The following is a 26,125-nucleotide window of genomic DNA, read 5'->3' as shown; positions in this document are numbered from 1 at the left end:
TAGGCTACTTTCAGGTTGCACTGCAGTCAGTGTCAGTGTGATCACATTGCAGTTGAACAATAGGCTATTGTTCAACGAATAGAAACCTACGTTTTGAAAGACTATGACTAAAGATTTAGAAAAGCCTTCATAAAAAGTAGGCCTATAACCCTCACATCCGCAAACCTAATATTCAACACCTCAATTAAGTTGTGCCAAATAACTAAGAAGATAACCTTCTGTATTTTCACTGTTCTTCCAAAAATGGGATTATCAATAATGGAATTTTCATGTCAGAAATGTTGTTTAAATTAAGGTATCCATAATAAGAATGGTAGGCTACTACAGCAGATACAGAGCCAGACACCATGCCACTTTGGGTTTGCTTTTGTTAATACATTTTCAAATGTAGTCTTCTGGATGGATGTTCAAGAGTCTAAGCAGAGGTTGAATGAGGTCCCCACAGAGTGGACAGTTCATGAACTCCTAGAAAACTACGGCATTGAAAAGATTTAATATAGTCTACATAAGTGGTTTTTATTATATGACATGTGATGACAGTTTAGAATTCTGCTGTTGAATTTACCCCCATTCACCACAAAATACGTATCTCTCTTATCCCAGCTTGTCTCTGTATTCTTTTCGAAATACGACTGGTGGATATCAGTAATAGTGAATGAGAGGAAATTACTTGGCTGATCTGAAGTGTTTCATATCTGGATTGCTTCTCTTATTGGCTGAACTCAATCTAGTATGAAAGTAGCCTATCCCCTTGTGTCTATGTGTACGTTCAAACATATAATGCAGAGTTTGCTGAGTTTTATGAGCAGGTTGGGCCAGTTACATATTTACAGTAAGTGTAATGATTAATTTCTCTCTTCCCCACACAGTCTTAAGCAGCTCCCATTTACCATTGCCCCAGTAGGCTACACATTTCTTGCTCTCTCTCTCTCTAACCTCCTCACTTTGTCCTTGCACTTCTTTCCTTGTCTTTACAGTCCTCCCAATCTTGCTTTTTTCTTCCCAATTCATATCTTTGTCATTGTCTTTCCTTTGTTTTATTTTTTCTGAACTTGAATGACTGAATCCGGCTTTGTTCACCCCTGTGAGTATTAACTTCGTTGTGTACAGGTATTATTTGTGGCAAATTTACTAATAGAATTCAATTGAGTAATACTTTATTATATATTTATAGTTGAGCCCTAAGGCTAGTATTTAGCATTTGTACCATCCTATAATATGATGGATTAGATTGTGTTTCATTATTGTATAGTTTTGCCTCCACCACTTAATTTGACTTGAATACTTACTTGGCGGGACACATAATGGCTGCCAGAAAAAATGTTAAAATGAGTGACAACAGAGAATAGCTCCCACCACTGCTTCCAGATAGAAACTTATAGTTGCTAGGAAACAAATATAATGCCAGTCAGTAAGCAGATTTTTGGCAAGTATTGCTTAGCAACACAAAGTAGTTCCATGAACATGAAGTGCAGAGGCCCTTTAATACGATTTAAATAGAATTAACTCTTCAAAAGTATTCTGTAATTGATCAAGTTAGTGTCTCTGACTCAGCTCCATTCGTCAGATACTGAGATAGAAGATACTGAGTCTTTGAATGCAATAGTAGGCGGCATCACAGAACAACAGAAGGCTGGAGGGCGAAGACAGTTGGAGGAGGTAATCGGAACTACGGTCACTTAGCCCACCCTTATATTGTTTTATGGCCCTGTTTTTCACATCATGGAAGGGTTAAGGGTCAAAGCTCAGTCAGGATAAGTACAGAGATTCTGGGGAATTCTAGGAGTGAAGGCCATTGCATTAATGCAAGTGCACAGGGCAGTTATAATGTCCACTGCCCTTTGAGTGCCTATCAATCAAGCAATGCTTATAAGTAAAATATTAATAGAAATTAATTGCATGGTTAATTTTCCTTTCCTCTAGTGTGGCACACCTTCTTGACTCATCATATTCCTTTACTCCTCATTTGCTTCATTCAATAAACCTGGTTTTTATTGCTATCATTATAGTGAGGACAGTGTAACCTCAGAGGCAATAAAAATCAAGATCAAAGGACAATGTATAATTCTTTATTGACTAGTTATTAAGTCTCAGTGGTATTGTCACATCACATGATGGCTTAGATATAATGTCCACTGTAAAAAGATTTTAGGCAGCCAGCAGTTATTTCTTTACCGAAAGAGGGCAGTATTGTTTCACATGTAAAGAAAACATGTGAAGCTAAACCATTATGAATGGTGAAGACTAATTGATGTCTTTGTTATCTTACCAGGATATGGTGGTTTTAGAGTATGAAGAATATTTTATATTCAAATGAAAATAATATATTTAAGTATACCCATAGCGTATATCGCAATAGTTCCATCATGAATACCAATTGGTCTCACATTGTGTGGGACAGAGAAGTGAAAGTGAATATGATGTCATGACTGCCTGCCTGTCTGTATGCCCATCTCTCGATCTGTCCTTCACAATTTGTCTGACTGTCTTGCTCTCAACCTCTATCTTATTTAATACAGGTCTGTTGCAAACAACAGGACAAGCACCGGCCCCTCCTGTGTGATGTGAAGTGAATGGCACCACGATCAGATGAGGCCTACAAAATGCTGTTTGAGTGGGTCCCACCAGCTGTAACAGCATCTCCATATGGAAATGTTGAGGCTTCCAGTGGAGCTGCTGTTATTTGTGGAGGGGCACCCCATGTCATCTAAACGCCACAAAAAAACACTGTGACTAAAAGACAAATCTCTGAGAAAGAGAGACAAATAATACTGGACATTTTTTGTGATTACCGTACATGTTTTTTTCTGTTGAATTTCCTATTCACAATAAAGTAAAGGTTATAAACCTGTGATAGTCTCAGTTTATTTATAATGCTATTTCTTCTCAAAATGTTGAAGGATGCTGCATGCCCCACACAGTGTGCGTGCGTGCGTGCGTGGTGTGTGTGTGTGTGTGTGTGTGTGTTAGATGATGATATCATCTGAAAGACTGAAATCTAACCACCTCTTCAAGATAGCTTTCCCCAACTGAGATGTCCCCCCATCCCTTGTTTAAACATTTATGTGTTTAACCTTGCACTGATCTTGTACTTGTTTTTATTTGTTTTCTTGAATAAAGTCGGTTGCAACTGGCTAGTGTTTTATAAAGCGCTTTGAGTATCTAGAAAAGCGCTATATAAATTTGAGCTATTATTATTAGCCAATTATTATTATTATTAGGCCTTCCTGTCTTAGGCCTTCCTGGAGGACAACAAAGTCAAGAAACTCAACAAAAATACTTTTTTGGATAGTAGCCTATAGGCCTACTACAGTACTACTATACAAGTTTGATATATTTGCATATTTAAATTAAAATGAATACAATTTAACAAGAATACTCAAATATGCGATGATTCATAGCATATCAAACATTTTCGTTTCAATTTTGAGTATGAATGATGATGATGATGAATGAAGACCCTGCCTGGAAATCACATGAAATTACCCTTAATCCAAATCAATGAACAATGGAAACACCCCACAATGGAAACAAGCCTGCCGGCTTTCTTAATTGTGTTTGTATCCTTTTGGATTCATTTTCAATAAACTATATATTCAATCAATCAATTAATCAATCAATCAAAACCCTGATAATAAAAATGAAAGCGAAAGATGACAGAGTGTCTAAATTCAGATAAACTGACTGTGAATACATGTAGCCTACCTGAACTAACATAATTAGCCCGTGGAGCATCATACATAAGAATAAGTCATATAAAGTAAATTGATTGATTGATTGATTGATTGATTGAAATTTGTATTCACTCAGTTTGTAGAATGGGTAGGTTCCGTAGGCTATAGGTAGGCTACAGTTCAACGAAGTTACAGGTCAATACAAAATCTGCCAAGAGGATAAAACAATTAAAAAACAATAAATTGTTTACATATGGGGTCCTCCAGTTCGTATTACGCTAAAACATTTACTGTAATTCACGTGACCACGTGAAGTGTTGCACCGTACGACCAATCGGCCTCATGACTCATGTGGCCAAGAAAGCAAGGACGGCCTCGTTGAACCTTTATTGTGAAATAATGACGTTTCCGGTATCTACTGCGTGCCATCGTCATCATTCTTATGTTTCGTCGTACAGCTGATACACACACAGCCGGGTAGTACTTTACATGAGTCTAGTAGTAGCATAGCATAGCAGCAAGCTAACCTCACAGAACCGGGTTAAATAATCCCATTTTGCAGGCAATACTACATTATTTATAGTTGTTTGTGGGCGAGGTTAATCCGAGTTTACGGTTTACGCGTAGCCGCCGTGTACATTGTGTTTGTAGCTAGCTAACGCAAGTCGAGAGGGTGTCCTTCTCCGGATGATTGACTGGCTGTGTGCGGCTGAGCAGAGATGGTAGAGAGGAGGGTGGGACACAAACTTCCAAGACCTCGCCCTTAACGTCACTTCATTCCACCAGGCAGCTGCTCTTCTCTCCTGACGGTGTGTGACAGAAGAAGGCACACCGCAACTGAACTGAACCCGGTTCACAGGAGGAAAAAAAGGACAAAATCACCATGTTCAGAAAGAACGGAAAGAAGGACCCCGAGTTGTTTCAGAATGTGTCGGAGGGGCTGAAGAGGCTCTACCGGAACAAACTCTTCCCTCTGGAGGACGCGTATCGATTCCACGACTTCCACTCCCCGGCCCTCGAAGATGCCGACTTCGACAACAAGCCCATGGTGCTGCTGGTGGGCCAGTACTCCACCGGCAAGACCACCTTCATTCGGCACCTAATGGAGCAGGACTTCCCCGGCATGCGGATCGGCCCTGAGCCAACGACGGACTCTTTCATCGCGGTGATGCACGGGGAGCAGGAGGGGGTGATCCCAGGCAACGCTCTGGTGGTCGACCCCAAAAAGCCATTCCGCAAGCTGAACGCTTTTGGCAACGCGTTTCTCAACAGGTAAAGCAAAAAAATAAAGTTCCCACGCTGCAGAAGAAATATTTAATACAGTAGGATTAGGAGGCATTAATAGGACAAAACCCAGAGCAATAGAGTAATGAGACATGTATATTGATAGAATAACATGCAATGTTGATATAATTATTTGCCATTTTGTGTTCAGTAATCACTCAGTACAGACAGTCCTCCTTAGTACCAGTAATTATATTTACACATCACAAAAACTTTCAAGTCCCTTCCAGAGAGTAAACTACACCTCTAGGTCTAGGAGGTGTAGTTTACTCTTTGAAGAAAAGAAGAAAAAAAAAGTTGCACAATTTCCCCAGGTGTCACTGAGCCAAGTGTGTCAGTTTTTCCCATTGGTTTCATCATCTGAAGAGAATGTATGTGTTCAGTGTCAATAGGTAGGTGGAGGTGCCTGTGAGTTTCTGGCACAGACAGTTAAAAGCAGGTTGTTACTTTCCACAAACACCTTTATGACTGCTATCCTTGCTGGAAGAATGGCCTGCCGTGTTGAGGCAAGCTTTTTGCCCCTGCCAATTTGGAATGAACATTGAAGTAAACAATCTTGTAGCATGAGCTGTGTACAATCACCTCATCCTAAGCACCTGGCAGAATTATTTCACCCGCTGGCAGATTTATTGGCCTTGTATCACACAATCACAGTAGGGCACCTTGAACATAGGAAATGGTTGTGATTAATGCTGCTAGGCAACATCGTGACCTTTTCCTGTCCTCAGATGTTCGTTTCGCACCCCCGGGTGATACAAATGTTGCCACATCGGTCGCAGCCAGCAGGCCACCTCCCTTGTCCGCTTGCCTGCTTCGAGGAGTCCTTATTAAATCTTATCTGTAAGGTTTAAAGGTTTTGGTGATTGCCTTTTGTTGTATGTGACATTTCTTCTTTGATGGGAGCAGTTGTAGGCGGCGTTCAGTCATCAGCTCTTACTTGTGTAGATGTTCAGCCAGCTTGTCAGTCAGAGTGAGTCTGTGCACCTCGTGACCTTGAGTCCTTCCGGAGCCCACTGGCTCCGTAGAGCTCTAGAGAATCTTAGGACGGGGTCACACTGTGTCACTCAGTCACTCTTTGAGTCAGTCTCCCATGACGCAGCATTGGGAAATACACAGGATATTACTTAGTCTTGGCGAAAGGCCAATGGTGACTGGACTTTTTTCTCCTCGTTCCAGGGCATGCCCAAAGCTTTAAAGCATAATAGCTTAAGCTTGATTTATACTTAGTTGTGAACTTGCGCATTGTGTCTCACACAGAAAATAGCAGATCTACAAGCTCACAATGTGTTGGCAGCATGATGTGTTGTGAGGTTGTAGAGATCAGCTATTTCAGTGGTGCGAGACAGCGACATGCAACAACCAAGTAAGTATATGTATGTAAGTAAGTATGTGCAGGGCCAGGGACAGTCCTATACTGTAGTACTAGGCTAGTAGGCTATTATATAATTATGACACAGACAGTGCATTATTATTATTATAATAATAATTATTATTATTATTAGGAGCAAGGATTTTTTATCTATATACGTTCATGCTTGACGCCATGAAGGTTCATGGTCCAGTTTCTTCAATGGGATTATGATGATGACCAACAGCAACTGGTTGTTTATGTATTCATTTCCTGTGGTGATGCTAGGGGATGTAGTGGTATAGTACCTCTCTCTCTCTTGTGGCCTATGTCGTGTCACCCTTTTCAGGAGGAGTCAGCCAAACAGATGGCTAGATAATGCATGCAAACTAACACATACACCCAATTACTATCTAATTCTGTAGACTGTCATGATCTTAATCTGCCCCAGCAGCTTCAGATTATCAGAAGGGTGATGTGGCATATGGCTGCATCACCCTTCTGATAATCTGAAGCTGAGACAAACGGAACAACACCAATTAACTCTGGATGACACATAGCAATAGAGCGTCGCAGTCCCGCCCCCTCGAGAGACCCGGAAAATAAATCCCTGTTCATTTTCCTCATAGACTTTTCAGAAAGTATTTATTTAAAGACGCCAACTCTTGTCGTGACAAATCATGACAATAAACACAATGTTTTGGGCCAAACAAAGAATTAGAAAGTAGAAAAAAACGGCTGGTTACAACACTTTTCTTTGTTGTTTTTCATCTTTGTAATTATTTGTTTGGTCTAAAATATTGTGTTTGTTGTCATGATTTGTCACGACTCGAGTTGGCTTCGTACGACGCTTAAAAGGTCTTTAAATAAATACTTTTTGAAATGTCTATGGGAAAAATGCATTGGGATTCATTTCCTGGGCCTGGCGTCGTCATGAAAGGGCCCTATAGACTGCGACGCTCTATAGGGGGGCTAGTCATAATAATTTGTCAAATTGTCACTATACTGTTTTGATTATCCATTCTCTTCTCTTACGCCACAGAGACTGTAAGAGCGCTAAGGTCCCAAAAGGCAGACACAACACACTTAATCCACACAAAAACACACTTTAACACACTTAAAATAGAAAGAAAATGCGCCAAACAACAATATCATCCTATTCAGGAAACTGTCAGATGGCTGTTATGGACACATTATCTTAGGAGAGAGGATCTTGCCAGCTGAGCAACGAATGACACTGGAATTGGCAATGGCTAGCTAGTTGGTTTTCAAACAACAGCTGATTGACTAGGATGATTTTAGGATACGTTTGTGTTAGCTCAAGTGTGACTGTGGACACAGACAGTCTACATTCTACTTTAATGGTGCATGTGTGCACATTATCCTATAATGTGTTGTGCCCACTGCCTACAGTCTTATGCTGGTCTAGTGCCCATGTGGTATGCAATGAGTAAGTTAAGTTGTATTTGTTAGCCTGGCTCCAGCCCCTGAATCTCTAGTCACGGCCATTAAAAACATCACACTCTTGTGAAGTGAGGGGCGCTCTTATCGTCATCGGTCATACATCATCACATTCTGATACACACAAACGCACAAAGCTGGGCATAGATCAATCAAATCATCTCAAATGCGGTACACACAAACACAAAGCTGGGCATAGGATGAGCTTGCCCCCCTCAATTTTTTTAAATTTGCGATTCAGGGTCTGGTGACTGTCTATGGCGGGGTAGGCCTCTGTTGAAAATCTGATATTGTGGCTACGGTCAATCAACTAGATGATGTTAAACAACAGCTACTTACTTAAGCGCTGAGAATCAACAAACATGGCTGCCCCCACTGGCCACTGCGATAACTTACCATATCGATCTGGCTAGTAAATCGCCCTATGATAAATAAGGTTTTAGAAACATCATCATCCAACATATTTTACCGTGTTTGATTACATGCTAGTAGCTCTCTTTGACCACGTTTGTTTGGTTAGCAACTGGGTTAGCCAGTATTGGAATGTGAATCAAATTGTGACCCATGTATTTTGTCATGACTCATGAGGTCCTTGATGCTATTGTTGCTAATACACATTACAGAGTCGTATTTGGCAATGAATAAAGATTAATTCACACAATATGCCCTCAGATTCCTTCAGATATTTAGAATTAGTTTTAGCCTGCCTGGAGCGCTAACGCTAAGTGGGTGGTATTTGCACTTTTTGAACAATGTATTGGCAACTATTATGCTCTAGCAGATAATTCAATCCCAAAAGCAGGACTCAATCCATGATGGATTTTAAACATACTTTGTTTTGCTTGACTGAACTCAACTATGGACTACAGCCACACAATTCAGAACTCTTCCCTAAGTAGTCTATAGACCCCAGAAGGAAGCGGCTAACAACTTGTGTAAATATAGGCTATTGTCCATTGTAGCCCCCCTAGTCAAATTGTTGGACTGAATCATATGGTACCACAGGACTTGTGGTTTTCTTTGAATTCAGCCTCTTTTGTGTCAGAGGCACATAGAGGGTCCAATGGTCACACACTGGACTTACAAGAGCCTGTTGTAAATCAGGTCGTCATGCTGGGTAAGGTTAACTTGTGAGTAATACTGCGGTTGCAGGTGTTTGGTCTCTGTACAGCGTATGTGGAGTCCCAATACATAACCACGGTAGACATGAATGACATCACATGAATAGCTGTAGGCTACTAGGCCTACATAGTACTGTACTGTCTGTAAGTGGCCTACATATATACTGCAGGGGTTTTCAACTGATTGTGAACCCTGACTGAGAATCAACTTGGGACCACTGTTCTGTTGGGAGGGGGGATATGGGCGTGGAGTGGGGGCTAATTGACCTTCCATATGAAACTCACGATGCTGTTCATTGCAACTTATGTATGAACGAGCAGTCATGAGTCACATGACAGTTTGACATTTCCTTATAATGGTGACTCAACCAGGAAGTCCGGTACAGTTTCCCTTGAGTTTCTATCTCTCTTTTCTGTGGTAAGTCTTGATGTCTGACTTTCCAGTAACTGACAACATTGACAAGCCATCATCATACGTCGCGGTCACCAGGTCATTTACTGCAATATTTCTCCACTAGTGGTCGATAAAATAAAATACAAATCTTCACTTTCCTACACAATACTTTCCTACATACTAAATGCGTGGTCAGGGACCACATGCAATACCTTCGCGGACCACCAGTGGTCTACGGACCACCAGCTCCATGACAGCTGTCTGACAGGGTGACAGGATGACGGAAGTGGCGGCGGCGCCGACATACGGCTGCAGCTGTGTACGCTCTAGTCTTTGCAGTTTTAGCGTCTTTAGTCTTCTTAGTTTAAGTATTTTCCTCTCCTTTATCGCCACACACATAGTCTCCAGTGAACACACATATGACAGGCACACGCTTTTGATGATCAGATCAGCGATCGCTCACTCACCAGAGTTCCAGGGAACAGATCCTCCACACGGCTTCGATGCAGGGAAGGATCCTTGGATCAACGGTGCAGTAACAGTGCCACCGAGGCGGCGTCGGAGAAAACTCCGAAGAGGAAGGTACCGGGGCAGGCGTGCCGGGATCCTTGTACGGGCGAGAATACGAGCGGATCGGCTCCCATTGCCATCGATACTTCTCGCCAACGTTCAGTCACTGGACAACAAAATGACCGAACTACGAGCGCGGATGCGGTTTCAGGGTGAGACGAAGAACACAAACATTGTTTGTCTCTCTGAGACATGGCTGGATGCTACGGTTCCCGACTCAGCGATAGAGCTACCTGGCTACTCACACTTCCGGGTGGACAGGTCCAAGGAACTGACCGGCAAGGAGAAAGGAGGCGGGGTCTGCGTCTACGTCAGGGACACCTGGTGTACTGATGCACAGAGCATTGGCTCCCTCTGCTGTCCAGACGTGGAATTTGTAATGATCCAACTTAGACCATTCTGGCTCCCCAGAGAATTCAGTGCTGTGATTTTTATTGGCGTCTACATCCACCCAAGAGCCAACATAGACACCGCATTGAATGAGCTGCACAATGCCATCAGTGAGAAAGAAACGGCTCAGCCTGAATGTGTCTTTGTGGTGGCAGGAGACTTTAATAAGGCTTACCTTAAGAAGGTTCTCCCCAAGTTCCACCAGCACATCACCTGCAACACTAGAGGTGATGGCATATTGGATCACTGCTACACCACCTTTCCAGGCGCCTACAAGCCCCTCCTTCGTCCCCCTTTCGGAAAATCGGACCACAGCGCTATTCAGCTTCTGCCTGCCTATAAGCAGAGACTGAAAAGAGAGCCCATCTGCAGGAAGGAGGTACGGATCTGGTCAGAACAATCGGACTCTGTACTACAAGACTGTTTTGAGGACGTGGACTGGGAGATGTTCAGGAACACTGCTGAGAATGTCAACGAGCTCGCAGATACAGTCACGTGTTTTATCAGTACGTGCTTTGAGGACATTGTTCCAAAAAAGTCAGTTCGGATTTTCCCCAACGAGAAACCGTGGATTAACAGCGAGGTACGAGCTGCTCTCCATGCACGCAACATCGCCTTCAGATCTGGGAATCTGGGGGACACCCGTGCGGCACTCCTGAGAACCATCAGGAAGGCCAAGAAGGACTACACCACCAAGCTGGAGGCCCAGTTTGAGAGCGGGGACGTGAGGACTACATGGCAGGGGCTGCGTACTATTACGGACTACAGAGGGAGAGCCAGATCTGCAGAGACCCCCTCTGCCTCCCTTCCTGGCGAGCTTAACACCTTCTATGCCCGGTTCGAGTCTGGACGTACAGTACAGCCACTGCCTGCACCATCTGTGGAGACCAGCCCTCTCATCATCTCGGAGGCGGACGTGCGCAGAGCCTTCCAGCGGATTAACACCCGCAAAGCAGCAGGCCCGGATGGCATCCCCGGCCGTGTGCTCAAGGTCTGTGCAGCCCAGCTGGCGGGAATATTCACGGATATTTTCAACCTCTCCCTCTCCCAAGCTGTGGTCCCCTCCGGCTTTAAATCCTCTATCGTGGTCCCGATTCCCAAGCACTCTAAGGTGACGTGCCTTAATGACTGGAGACCGGTCGCTCTGACACCGATTGTCAGTAAGTGTTTTGAGAGACTGGTGAGAGACTACATCTGCTCCGTACTGCCTGCCACGCTGGATCCATGGCAATTTGCTTATCGTCAAAATCGATCAACTGACGATGCAGTTGCCTTGGCCGTACACTCTGCACTCTCCCATCTGGACAAGAGGGGGAAGAACAGATACGTACGGATGCTTTTTGTGGACTACAGTTCTGCTTTTAACACGATCATCCCAACCAGACTGGACACAAAGCTCAAGGACCTAGGCCTGCACTCGTCCATGTGCAGCTGGATACTTGACTTTCTGTCCGGCCGTCGTCAGGTGGTGAGGATGGGCAACATCACGTCGGACCCCCTGACCCTCAACACTGGAGCCCCCCAGGGCTGCGTGCTGAGCCCTCTACTCTACTCACTGTACACACACGACTGTACAGCCACGCACAGCTCCAACGTCGTGATCAAATATGCAGACGACACAACAGTGATGGGCCTGATCGACGACGATGACGAGACGGCCTACAGAGCAGAGGTTGGAACGCTGACACAGTGGTGCCACGAGAACAGCCTGGCTCTAAACGTCAGCAAAACCAAGGAGCTGATCGTGGACTTTAGGAGACGAGAGAGAGAGCACGCGCCCATTGTCATCAATGGTGCGGCAGTGGAGCAGGTCAGCGACTTCAAGTTCCTCGGGATAAACATCTCGAAGGACCTGAAGTGGGCCACACACACAACCACAGTGGTGAAAAAAGCCCAACAACGGCTCTACTGCCTGAGGCGCCTGAAGAAATTCAGAGTGAGCCCCCGCATCCTCAGAGCGTTCTACAAGAGCACAATCGAGAGTGTTCTGACGAGCGGCACCACTGCCTGGTTCGGAAATTGCACCGCTGCAGAACGGAAAAGACTGCAGAGAGTGGTGCGAACAGCACAGCGCATCGTGGGAGGGGAGCTTTCCCCACTCCAGGAAATACACGAGAGACGTTGTGTGGCTAAGGCTGAGAGCATTATCAGGGACATCCATCACCCCAGCCATAGCCTGTTCAAACCACTTCCACGCCCACGGCCGGGCAAACGCTACCTGAGCATCAAGAGCAGCACCACCAGACTCTTGAACAGCTTCTACTTGTCCACAATTAGACTGCTGAACAAGAGCTAGGATTGGTGACGCCACACAGACTGAACGGACTGGTCTCCTTTAGTAGAGACTACTCTGTATATACACATAGGCTACATCACTTTATTTATTTTTTATATGCATACATTGTACCATGTAGATTAGTCATGTACTATGCACTTTCTTTTCTTTTTAACTGCAATGATGAGCCTGCACAAACAAGAATTTCACCCATGTTACCTGTAATATGATGTGACAATAAAGTTTGATTCTGATTCTGATTCTGAGTTGAAAACCCATGCTATACTGCATGCAAATTGAACCGCATTTTACATTAGGCTGTTTTTGACTGCGACTCTGTAATTTTCCATTTTCCTTACACAAGGCCAACAGTAGTTAGATTGGCCTCCAAGTATGGTTTGGCTTAGCATCTCCTTGCACATAAAACTAGATAGTGAATGGGGTCGATTCGATCATTTTCTGGTTTGGGGGAGGGGGGGGGATCATGCTACATTTTCTGAATTGTATCGGTCCTGGGCCTAGTTATATATGATGATGATGATGGGTCTATAATGCAGCTCTCTAACCATAGTTATTCAGCCTGCAGATTATCCTTTAACTACCGGACCTTGATAGGTCTGCCACATACCAGAACCAGTAATTTATGAGGAGAGTAAACAGTGCTAGGTCAGGTGATCTCCACATATACAATATAGTACTCGTGTCGTGTGATTGAGAAGCCTGGAGGCTGATGGTTGACTTTATGATGATGTCCATGTTTTTCCACTAGTTTCAAATGTATCATCATAGTTATACTTTGGAGTGATCCCCCCCACCCGCCGCACACACACATTTTACGCTTTTGCGACTCTTTGCGGCCCGTCCTGCCCTCCACTCTGTGTGGCAGAGCAGGCTGTGGGCCCCCAGTGTGTTTGTTGTGTGCGCCGACTGCTCTCTGTGAGCCAGTAGCCAGCAAGGCCCGAGTCAGCAGAGTGCAAGTTCCGCTCTGGCCCACACCAGGCCTGCACTGTCCTGATCCGTGCTGTCCCATTCGCAGGCTGTTATTCCAGGACTCTGACACTGCAAATTTTGTTGGATAGGGGCTTACACACACACACACACACACACACACACACACACACACACAGAAAAAGCAGTATGCAGCAGCGCGTCCACACACGTAAATACACACATCAAGATGTTACAGGAAGCAAACATGTGGAAAAGCGTCGCAGTTGCAATCTCTCTGTCCACGTCCTCAGTGCTAACGCCAGCCAGCCTATTTCCCCTCATCCTAGGAGAGGTTGTGTCTGCGGTGCGAGGGAGGGGTCATAGGACACAGGGTAGGGTACAAAAGGAAAAACCCCATATGTCAAAGTGGAGCCTGACTTCCAATCACATGACTGTATGACACAGAATGTTCACCCTCTCCAGGATGCAAGCACCCCAGCCCCACAAACGGGGGCGGGTTTCACACTTTCGCCTCACATTTTTTCAACAGAATGGGAATTCAGCCAGGAGGAGATTCTCCTGCCCCAGTGCGTTGCAGGAGTCTCTTGTTTCCGAGTATTCTGCTGGAGAGTTCATCACAGGGGTTTCTTTTTTTTTCTTCCCTTTGCTAGAGGCTGTGTGTGGAAAATGTTGGGCTTGATGGCTGAGTGGAAAACCTTAGCCAAGATTCCGACTGGATATTGTACTCTGAGAGAGACAGAGGGGGGAAATCAACATGTTTTTGTTTTATTTGGCAAGACGGTTCATTGCAGTAAAATACTATGTATAGGATCACTATATACACGCATGCTCTCAAATGTCTTTGACTTTTTGTTAGTTCTTGGATTTTTTCCCCCTTTCCCTGCATGTGGTATGAGACCTCTGTGTTAGAGGTTGTGGTGTGTGCGTGACTGCGTGTGTGCGCGTGCGTGTACTTGCCCGCCTGCCTGGCTTCCCTGACTGCGGTTGCTGCAGGAATGTAAAGACCGGGTTCTCCATGTCTGACCTTGTGTCTCTAAGTTTATGTTTTGAATATTGGTTCAGAGTGACTGACTGAGCGCTAGAGCGAGGAGGACTCTGAAGCGTGGGCTAACAATCGCCCTCTTTGTCCTCCGTGCGGTACTCCGAAGGGTTCTTTGCAGCCCGCTCATTCTCTCATCATTCATGACATGCGATTTATCTGTGTGTGCGTGTCTCAGCTGTACAATGCCACACCTCCGCTTAGCCTTTTAAAGTTGAAAACCCCAGTGTTCCAGCTGAATGGAAACCATTGTAATTTGGGTGACTTTCATGTTTCCCCATTATTCACTTTGTAACAACGGACAGCAGCGTGACGTCACAGCATGATGTCCCATCAACTACTCTCGTCCATCCCGTTTAAGAACCAACCTAAGGAAAGGCTGGAAATAGCCACTCGAAGTGTTTGACTGAATACTTCAATTAGGCCCCCCACTGGATTGGCCGTGGCTACAGTCGTCTATGCCAAGTTAGAGAGGCTTATTGTCTGCATCAGCCAGGGGATGCCAATTATGACACAGTGATCACATTCCTATAGTCTCACATTCCTACACGGGTAACGGCAAGGGTGAGTGTTAATTCAGTTCATGCACAGCACCCCCCCCCCCCCCCCCCCCCCCCCCCCGTGGAGCTTCAACGGGAAACCCCATTTCCACAACTCACGCGGGACTGAATCTCACAGGAAGCCAGGCAGCGCCCTTTGTGTTCCAGTTGTCTTTTCCAGTGCCGTCATTCGTTCCACTGCAAGCCAACCATCAGTGAGATGCGGGCAGGTCTGTTTAATGACAGGTTTGTGTATCAACATTCTCACCTGACCGGTTATGTCTCCCGTCTCCCTCCCACCCATGTTCCTTCTCTCCCTTTCCCCTCTCCCTTTCTGTTACTTTCTGTTGCTTTCTCTCTCTCTCTCTCTCTCTCTCTCTCTCTGACCCCCCCTCCCAATCCCCCCCCCCCTTCCCCGAACCCACCCAACCACCCACCAGGTTCATGTGTGCCCAGATGCCTAATGCAGTCCTGGAGAGCATCAGTATCATCGATACTCCTGGAATTCTTTCAGGGGAGAAACAGAGGATCAGCAGAGGTATTTATAACACACGACACACACGCAACCTTTCCTTAGTATTTGTATATACCTACTTCTCAAGAATCTGCACACACCTGATCCCATGCCTTTCAGTCAAACGTACAGGGAGGCCCAGAGTAAACATGTTCCACTATGTAAATACAATCTACATATTCTTGTTTTTACGCCCTCTCCCCCCTTCCTCCTTGTCTTCTCTTTTGTTTTGCAATTTTCACTTCTCTGCTATGTTGTCAGCATAATCCGTCCTCTTGGGTCACACACACACCTCTTTCCCTCATATCTTTTTTCCCCCTCAGTACCTTTCCCTCTATTTTTGTCTTTCTGGTATTGTCAGGAAATAAATGATTCCAGAGAGAATCATTTATTCACTGAAACAATTCCTTCACTTCCAGGGTCACTTAAGTGTCACTTCAGGGCCTCTGCCATTCAGTGTGCTGCTGACTGCATAACTGCCACATCCTGGGTTTTTTCAGGACATGTGATAGCTTGTCATCTTTCACTGCCAGACCCCTTCTTTCAACCAGGAATACATTTCCCATCCCCCCTTTATGTTGCAGAGTTTTCCGAATGGCAAGAGAAGGTATCAGAGGAAGTAACAGACTCATGCTTTTTGTACCTGCTCTTTCCTGAATGCTCGCCTCAAAACACACTCGCCCTCGTTTTCTTCCGCCGACCTTGCACTGACCGCTCAGTGCAGTGGTTCTGTTTTGACTGAGAATAAGGTTAGAAATAAGTTTAGTGTTAGGCATAGTTATACTGCGGTTAGGTTTAGGAATAGGGTTAGCCTTTGGCACTGTTTTACTGAGGTTAAGGTTAGGAATAAGGTTAGTTAACCGTTTAAGCATAGTTTACCTGGGTTACATTTAGGAATACCAGCCTGAGCAATTCCTCCCGCTGTACCCCCGGGGGCGACTGTGTTTTGAGGCGTGTTCGTTGGTATTCGTTTTTACAACTTAAAGAGGAAGCATAAAATACTGCTGCAGAGCATGATGTGTTTTTTTATTCTTCCTTCTACTTTGGGGAGGTTATGCTGAGTAATACAGAGAAATAGTAGCCAAGAACAGTGGTCTGACATAGTCAGTCAATACGCTCTTTATGGACTCCAATTTCTCATAAGCGTCAGAGAGACTGAATTATGAGGTGAAGGAGAATGCAAAGGACATAGCAGGCAGGGATGTGGACAAGAGAAAGTGCATGAAGGATATCTGGCTTAGACCCTGAAATGCCAAAGAAGCGACTGTAAACAGACAAGCGACAGCATGTATAAGTGGCTTCTGATAAGCCACAAAAGGAAGTGTGTGAGTCTGCAGTGACTTGTGTACGCTGAGGTGACCCTTTCCAGACTTTAAGGCTCAGTAGGAAGAGAAGTAACTTGATGCCAGAGAATACCACATACCTTAGACAATTATGATTCTATTGATACATACTCTCTCCAATATTAACACACTTACAGTCTCCACTCTGTCATCTACCTAGACACACACACACACACACACACACACACACACACACACACACACACACACACACACACACACACACACACACAATATATACAGTAGATGGATACTGTACATGTATACTTTTGGAGTCACTCATCTATGCAGTACACAAAGGTTCTCTCACTCTTCCTGTTTCATGCACGTAACACGCACACACTATCTTCATCGCTATTGGTCTGTGTTTCTGTGTAAACACAGATACAGTACTGGACTCCACAGATATACTGTACCATATGTCTACTATAAACAGGGATTGTTCAGCTGATGTATGACGGGCTCGTGTGTGCATGTACAAGGAATGTGCTGGCATGAGGCTGATATCAGACTAGAACATGGTAATGGCATGAGTAAGAGAATTACACCACTTGGAGAATTTGATGCCTGGCTGTTGCCACACCTTTTTTCCACTGATAAAAGGACGTTGAGACTTATTTCTATTACCACAGTGACAATGGGTTGTATTGTTCGGTGTAGGCTGTTCACAAATATATAATTGAGAGGATCAGCACTAAGTGGCAGCCAATTTCTAATGGTCATGTATTTGGATCGGTCAGATGAAAAAGTTGTACGGGCACATTCCTGGCTCACACGCTCGTGTGCTAGCAGTTGTCAATGTAGTCTTTAGTAAAGCAGGGGCCAGGGTGGGGAGATACCACACTGTAGGGAGAGAGGAGCAGCTGTCATTGTCTGCCCGCACAGGGATGTGTGTTGAAAGCAGCCATTGGACAAGCAGGGAATGTCCTCAGCTGTGTCCCACAGGAATGTTGGACTTTAAAATCCCACTTTTATCCCCATAACATCTCTCTCTCTCTCTCTCTCTCTCTCTCTCTCTCGGGATTGTTACTGTATTACTCCTGCACAGGTTTCTCTTTCACTAAGACTTGATTCTTCATCTTGCTACTACTCACTTGGTTTCATTTTCACTTTGGACCCTCTCCCACCTTCCTCTTTTTCTACCTCCTCTTTCTCACAGGCACAGACAAAGGCTCAATCTGTTGGAATGCGTGTGCAGCAGATTTGGCACTGATTGTATGGCAGCTTAGATATTTAGACCAATAGCATTCTTCTCAGATCAGATGATACAGACACTAATCAAAACCATAATTCTATCCCTCTCTCCCCAACTCCAGGGTTGGGGAGAGAGGCATGTTAATATATGTTGTCATTTTCTCACTGTTTAAATTCTTCCTTCAGAATTTGAATAGGTTAGCGATGTGTTTGTAGAACACCTCATGCAGCATGGGTGTGTCATCTCCTGTTGTAATGCGCTTGTGGTGACAGGTGCATTACAAAGGATCTGATAGCTATCACTGATAGCTTTTCAGTCCTCTCTAAACAAGCATTTTGTAGTGAAATCTCTTCCATCTCTCATTCAAATTCCTATGTCCTCCATTTCTACCCTTCATTTCTTTTCACTTAAACCAATTAATCTTAATATAATCTTAATCATGAATCTTAATCTAAGCCAGTTAACCTTAAAGGACAACTTTAGTTTTTTTCAATCAAAGTTCATGTTAAAGGTTGTTATTCGAGAAAGTAAAAGGTGAGTGTAATTGTTCTTTCTTTCGTTTTTGGGATTCTAGCTGTTTTTGACGGGGGCGGGGACATTCGAGCACAGGGCTAACTAGAAAAAGTGCCCTTCCGGGCACAGGTCTCCACCAGGTTATCCACAGATCCGTGCAGTTAGAGGTAAAAACACTTTTGGGCCAGTTATAGCGCCACCTTGAGGCTGAGTTGAAATTGTTCATGTGGCATTTCTTCCTCGGCCTAGTGGGAATGTGGGTGCACAATTTCACGGAAATCACGCGATGTGTTCATGATTTGCAGCATTTTGTTTGAAACTGAGCACTCCTGTGAACTTTGGAAGCCAATCTTAACCAATCAGGATGGAGTCTGATAAATCTGAAAGACCCGTTTCGTTGAATGGCTCTAGAGAGACTGTGTACCAATTTGCGTGATGTTTGGACAAAATCTGTAGGTGTACTGTGCAAAAACTTGTTTTGCACAAAGCGGCCTCCTGGTGGCGCTATAACAGGCCGTTCTGGAAAGTTTGGGGCAGAGGTTCATGGTTGGCATCCAGGGAGTGTGTGTGCAAAATATGGCATCGACCGGGTTAACGGTGGCCGAGATTAGCTGTTCACGGACACACGGACGGACACACGGACGGACACACGGACGGACGGACGGACACGCGGACGGACGGAGTGCAAAACATACTCTCCCCACATGCCTTCGGCCTGGTGGAGACAACTAGAAAAAGTGCCCTTCTGGGCACAGGTCTCCACCAGGAGGATAGGAGAGTGTGTGATGTTTGGCAAAATGTTTAGGAGTAATTTAAACATGTTTGTTTGGGTGTGTGTGTGTGTGTGTGTGACGTTTACATTGCCACCGCAAAAGTGGAACAAAACAATGAAAATTAGAGCTAAAAACACTTTTCGGCCAGTTATAGCGCCACCTTGAGGCTGAGTTGAAATTGTTCATGTGGCATTTCTTCCTCTGCCTAGTGGGAATGTGCGTGCACAATTTCACGGAAATCACGTGATGTGTTCATGATTTGCAGCATTTTGTTTGAAACTGAGCACTCCTGTGAACTTTGGAAGCCAATCTTAACCAATCAGGATGGAGTCTGAGAAATCTGAAAGACCCGTTTCGTTGAATGGCTCTAGAGAGACTGTGTACCAATTTGCGCGATGTTTGGACAAAATCTGTAGGTGTACTGTGCAAAAACTTGTTTTGCACAAAGCGGCCTCCTGGTGGCGCTATAACAGGCCGTTCTGGAAAGTTTGGGGCAGAGGTTCATCGTTGGCATCCAGGGAGTGTGTGTGCAAAATATGGCATCGACCGGGTTAACGGTGGCCGAGATTAGCTGTTCACGGACACACGGACGGACGGACGGAGTGCAAAACATACTCTCCCCACATGCCTTCGGCCTGGTGGAGACAAATATGTATTTCTTTACAAAAATGTATAGCGATTCTTTTTTTTTATTCTTTACTATAGTCCTACTAGACCCCAAGAAATTACATGTGGCCACTAAAGATCACGGGATCTACTGAATGTGTCAAACTGGCATATTGAGCCTATGACACACAGTGTGGCTTCCCACCAGTAGGCTACCTTCACATTCAGTAGATCCTGTGATCTTCTGTGGCCAGATGTAATTTCTTGGGGTCTAGTAGGACTATAGTAAATAATAAATAAATAAAATCGCTATAAAATTTTGTAAAGAAATACATATTTAGCTCCATGCTCGAATGCCCCAGCCCCCCTGTCAAAAACAGCTAAAATCCCTAAAACGAAAGAAAGCAGCAAATGAAAATAAACTAGAAAAAGTGCCCTTCCGGGCACAGGTCTCCACCAGGTTATCCACAGATCCGTGCAGTTAGAGGTAAAAACACTTTTCGGCCAGTTATAGCGCCACCTTGAGGCTGAGTTGATATTGTTCATGTGGCATTTCGTCCTCGGCCTAGTGGGAATGTGGGTGCACAATTTCACGGAAATCACGCGATGTGTTCATGATTTGCAGCATTTTGTTTGAAACTGAGCACTCCTGTGAACTTTGGAAGCCAATCTTAACCAATCAGGATGGAGTCTGATAAATCTGAAAGACCCGTTTCGTTGAATGGCTCTAGAGAGACTGTGTACCAATTTGCGTGATGTTTGGACAAAATCTGTAGGTGTACTGTGCAAAAACTTGTTTTGCACAAAGCGGCCTCCTGGTGGCGCTATAACAGGCCGTTCTGGAAAGTTTGGGGCAGAGGTTCATCGTTGGCATCCAGGGAGTGTGTGTGCAAAATATGGCATCGACCGGGTTAACGGTGGCCGAGATTAGCTGTTCACGGACACACGGACGGACACACACACGGACGGACGGACGGACGGACGGACGGACACGCGGACGGACGGAGTGCAAAACATACTCTCCCCACATGCCTTCGGCCTGGTGGAGACAATTAACACTCATCTTTTACTTTCTCTAATAACAACCTAAAACATGAACCTTGGTTGAAAAAAAAACTAAAGTTGTCCTTTAAGTGAACTGACTTCAACAATTACATTTTTAAACTCCAAATACAGAAGTTAAATGGGTCTAAAGTAAGCCGCAGCAGAGCTTGATTTATGTAGAAATTGTACTGTTTTTCTTTCAACAACAACCAAACGTTTCACAATGAATTCATTCCTAACCAATGCCAGTTGCAGTGATGACAGTGAATCAGCGCCATGCTCTACGTTCCATGTTCGGCTATTGGGGGAGAAAACACTAATTGTGCCCCCTTCCCCCCTCTAGGTTATGACTTTGCTGCTGTGTTGGAGTGGTTCGCTGAGCGTGTAGACCGCATCATCCTCCTGTTTGATGCTCACAAGCTGGACATCTCTGACGAGTTCTCCGAGGTCATTCGAGCCTTGAAGAACCATGAAGACAAGATGCGCGTGGTACTCAATAAGGCCGACCAGATCAGCACACAGCAGCTGATGAGGGTCTATGGCGCACTGATGTGGTCCCTGGGAAAAATCATCAACACGCCTGAGGTAGGCACAGCTCTTGGGTTCTTCTAAAGCAGAGTAGGGTTTTCAACCCATTTAGGCCTGAGGCCGATTCTAAAAATGCCTCTAAATTTTTCTGAGAAAAGTCAAATATTTATAAAGCATCATCAACATTTTTAGATTTTTGAATACTGTACATACTGTACAGAACCCCAAAATGGGTTCCCGGCCTGAGGGGGTAAAACACCAAAAGGGGTTCCAGATTGTGTTAAAGGGAAACCATAAAGGGAAACCATCATCATTTTATTCAGATGATGATGTTGTTTTTTCACACACACAAATAGAAAACTGCACGTTTTCAATCTTCAAGAACGGAAAACATCAGTAGTTTTATATTTTTCATCCTTCATTTTCTCTTACAGCAAGGTTTGGGTATTATTGTTGACTAAACAATGACAGTAAAATTTCTCCTGCTGTATTCATTTTCACAAAAAAACGATGATTGCACAACAGTGATAAAGTTAGCTTGGAAAGGATACACAGTATGTAATGTAACCTCCACATTGACCGGTATTGAACTGGTGTCAATTCTCTACCATGAATACCAGCTTGTGCCTTTTAGAAATCAGTTGTCGGAATAGTTTGTTATATTCACTTAACAATTTGCACATGGTTGGTGAGGTCACCGGAGGTGTGACAGGGCATTGTCAGCAGTCTGTTCATTCTAAGAAGGAGCTTTTTAGTGCATATGACCTGCTCAAGGGCACAGTGATAAAAGAAGACGGTATGCAATCTACGGTAATAAGAGGGGTCGTCCTGGACCAGATTTTCGATGTGACATGTGTTCAAGTATAGGACATTTGTAAATCGCCCATATGTGGAGATTGTGGACAATGAAAGTGGCAGTGTTACAGCTTTTAATACCACATATTAATTTATATAGATCATGTGAAATCATGTGGCCTGCCATGTCTTATGATTTGTTTGGTTAATGTTTGGACTATGGTGATAATCATAAACCAAACCCAGACTGTAACCTTTGGACGTTCTGGATAATTATTCACTGACATTGGAATAGCAATGTACTGCACACACCCACTCTACACAAGCACAGTGTGCATAAAAGTGCTTGTTATCATTCTGCGTTGATTTATTGTCAACCTGACCATCCTGTGTACATCTCTTGACATCCTGAGCGTCTTTTTTTGGTGCACGTAACTGACGTAAGTAATCTCGTGGCCATTTACAATACATAATACCTCGCCTGGACTGTGGCGTCAACATGCCTGAGACCCATGTAAAGAATTTCCTTCCCCTGGGGGGGTGTTGACTGTGAACGACCACTTGATAGACAGTATGGGAGTAATCTAACTAACCGTCACTCTTAATTCCAGGTGGTACGTGTGTATATTGGCTCATTCTGGGCCCAGCCGCTATTGGTCCCTGACAACAGGAAGTTGTTTGAAGCAGAGGAGCAAGACCTGTTTCTGGACATCCAATCCCTACCACGCAATGCAGCACTTCGCAAGCTTAATGACCTCATTAAACGGGCGCGCCTCGCCAAGGTTAGTCCTCCTCGCAGCTAACCCCCGTGTGAATCCGCCCTGAGTCACTTTACTGCATGTCCTCAGCCCTCTCTCACTGTACCCCAAAAATACAACTTAAAAATTAAACTGGACCACAACGACGTGGATTCATGTGGATCTTGGACTATGACTATGACGTAGATGTGGATCAAAGTCTATGATGCATAACTTACTTTTTGGGAAAGGTTTCACTTCCTTATAGATGGCTAGGCTCTGAAAGAGAGTATCCATGTCCAGATTGACACCCATTTACTTTGATTAAAAATAGTTAAATATTTCAAAAAGTATAGCAGTGGACCAAAAAGTAGGATTCTATGTTAATCTAGTGACAGTGCTAACTCAATTTAGTGCTGATCTGTCCAGGAGTTTGTGAGATTATGTCCAGACAGACGAGACAGAAGATACACAGCTAATTAAATGCCTCAAACTAATTGATGATTGAATGACATTCACTCCTTTCTTGGCCAATTCCTTAAGACATCCCCAGAAAAATCCCTAGATTATGTAATCGTACTACTACTAGTATTTAGGTTCCTTGTTTCTAAATTAGCGAAGTGAATTTTACGTTTGTTTTAGTAACATGGGAATCTTACAATGTGGTACTCTATATATTATGTAAAAGTTGCAGAATCTCTGTTTGAGTCTGTCTGTCCTCCCGGGCGTAACTCTGATCCACAAATATGGATCTATACGTCATAAATTAAATACCTTCTGAGATTTCTGAAGTCATAAACTGGAAGAAGTAGTCTAGAAGAAGTCTTGAGTTCCACATTTTGAGAACAGCCATGCTGTTATTAGACCCTGTCTTGTTTATTTCTGTGTGAATTTATCAATGAGAAAGTGTCAGACTATATTGTTTGTGCTGTCCAGGTGCAAGCCTATATCATCACCTCCCTGAAGAAAGAGATGCCCAGTGTGTTTGGGAAGGATACCAAAAAGAAGGAGCTCATCTCCAACCTGGGTGAAATCTACCTGAAGATTGAAAAGGAACACCAGATCTCACCTGGAGACTTCCCCAACATCAACAAGATGCAGGTGAGAGGAAATTGAAACAAGTTGCAGGGGTTTTAAGTAAACTAAAGGGAGTGGTGTTGTGAAATAGATAGTTTTGCAGTCAAAATGAACTTCAACCTTTACACTTGCTCCCCTTTCTGCCCTCTTCTTCCTTTCCTTGCCCCCCTCCAGGGCAGGATGGACATGAGATTTATTTTTCCTGGTGTCAGGAAATCCTGCTCCTTGTGCACTTACTCCCCCTTGGTAGCCAGGCAAGACAGATCTATTTCCATCACCAATTCCTGTTTTTACCTCAAACGCTCCCTTCCCTTTCCCTCATTTTAGGAGCTGCTGAACGGCCAGGACTTCTCCAAGTTCCCACCGCTGAAGCCCAAGCTGCTGGAAGCCGTGGAGGACATGCTGGCCAATGACATTGCCCGCCTTATGTCCTTGGTTCGCCAGGAGGAGGCGGCTATGCCCAGCCAGTCAGTCCAGGGTGGAGCCTTCGCGGGGACCATGAGCGGGCCCTTCGGTCACGGATATGGCGAGGGGGCCAGCGAGGGTATTGACGAGATGGAGTGGGTGGTGGGCCGTGACAAGCCCACATACGATGAGATCTTCTACACTCTCTCTCCCATTAATGGTAAAGTGTCAGGTGCTGCGGCCAAGAAGGAGATGGTGAAGTCCAAGCTCCCCAACACAGTCCTAGGGAAGATCTGGAAGCTGGCTGACGTGGATAAAGACGGCTTCCTCGATGATGAGGAGTTTGCCCTGGCTAACCATCTGATCAAAGTTAAGCTGGAAGGTCATGAGCTTCCTGCCAAGCTGCCTGAACACCTGGTGCCGCCATCCAAGCGTGCAGCGTTGTTGGAGGCTGAGTGATCCAGGGCAGAGACGAGCAGCCTGGAGACCAACCGTGTCACAGCCTTGCGCTGTACTTAGGGCAGTGGTTCTGAAACTGGGGTCTGGAGACCCCCTGGGGTCATTCAGGGGGTTCCAGGGTCTCCCCAGTACGAGGAAAAGTTTAATTTCACAATTATTTCACCAGCTAGTAGTTAGCCTAATGACTCAGAGAATCTATATAAATGACTATTCAGATCAATAGATTTTGGTCTCTCCACTGTTATTGTATCTCCCACCTACAGCATAGACAGTTGTAGAATTCTGTACTAAATCTAATATAACAGTGAAAATCTTATGTTATGAGTGTCCCTGCCACAAAATATTTTCAAATGGGGTCCATGGCCTAATGCATATCAATTCAGGGCTTCTCTATCAACTGCACCTAAGCGCCGTGCTAGGCTGGAAAATGCGTACATGAGCCATGAGCATTCTGAGTTAAAATGCTGTCGGTCTCCAGGCTTCCTAACGCACCGCGAGGAGGAATTGCTGTGATCATTTTCACCAGAGATAGACTGGAGGGTCAGAGGATAAGGGAGGGAATGGGTGGGGGGGGTGGGGGGGTTATGTGTGCATTATGAGAGAATTATGTCATGTGACAAATGAATAGTGGGAGAGGTTTGAGTTGCCAACTGATGGAAGGACAATGCTGGATCATCAGGTGATTCATGTTGGAGTGTCAGTGGTTGCATGATTTGGACATGAATGTGTACATCCTGTGTAAAATATGTCTGATACGTATACAGTCCATATATTATGTTGATCCAAAGAAACATAGCTTTTTTCCTTTTTTTTTTTTTTTTTTTTTTTTAATTTGGAGAGGAGAGAAAATCCAATCAGCAGTTAGAATTGCTTTATCTATATTTTTGTATTTCCTGACTGTTAACTTTGAGGATGTTTCCAAATGCTTCCCTTTTCATTATTTTGCCAGATAAATAAAAAGGAAATATTTACCATCAGTCCTTTTGTTTTAATTGGTTTTATTTAACCTTTGTATCAATACATTTCATTGACGTGTTTTTCAAATTATTAAGCATTAAGTTTGAATTATCTTTAGAAAATAATCAGACAT

The 26,125-nt window shown here is 44.4% G+C and overlaps 1 protein-coding gene across 1 annotated transcript; it reads left to right on the top strand.

Moving 5' to 3' along the window:
* Window positions 1-4,130: 4,130 nt before the first annotated feature.
* Window positions 4,131-26,012, top strand: ehd1a (EH-domain containing 1a). The gene is made up of 6 exons (XM_083786171.1): window positions 4,131-4,946; window positions 15,487-15,584; window positions 21,378-21,619; window positions 22,969-23,139; window positions 24,031-24,195; window positions 24,499-26,012. Exons 1-6 carry the CDS (start codon window positions 4,558-4,560, stop codon window positions 25,033-25,035), a joined length of 1,602 nt encoding a protein of 533 aa, XP_083642297.1. The 5' UTR covers window positions 4,131-4,557; the 3' UTR covers window positions 25,036-26,012.
* The last annotated feature ends 113 nt before the right edge of the window (window positions 26,013-26,125 follow it).

Source organism: Protomyctophum parallelum, assembly GCF_964188405.1.
Source record: "Protomyctophum parallelum genome assembly, chromosome: 16".
Classification (NCBI taxonomy): Eukaryota; Metazoa; Chordata; class Actinopteri; order Myctophiformes; family Myctophidae; genus Protomyctophum; species Protomyctophum parallelum.
This window is presented reverse-complemented; position numbering and strand designations above follow the sequence as displayed.

What these genes read in the sequence shown, in the direction of transcription:
- ehd1a (XM_083786171.1), top strand. Translation starts at nt 4,558, where the DNA reads ATGTTCAGAAAGAACGGAAAGAAGGACCCCGAGTTGTTTCAGAATGTG. An exon ending in GGCAACGCGTTTCTCAACAG is followed by an intron (nt 4,947 to 15,486) that starts GTAAAGCAAAAA and finishes ACCACCCACCAG; the next exon opens with GTTCATGTGTGCCCAGATGC. An exon ending in AACGGGCGCGCCTCGCCAAG is followed by an intron (nt 23,140 to 24,030) that starts GTTAGTCCTCCT and finishes TGTGCTGTCCAG; the next exon opens with GTGCAAGCCTATATCATCAC.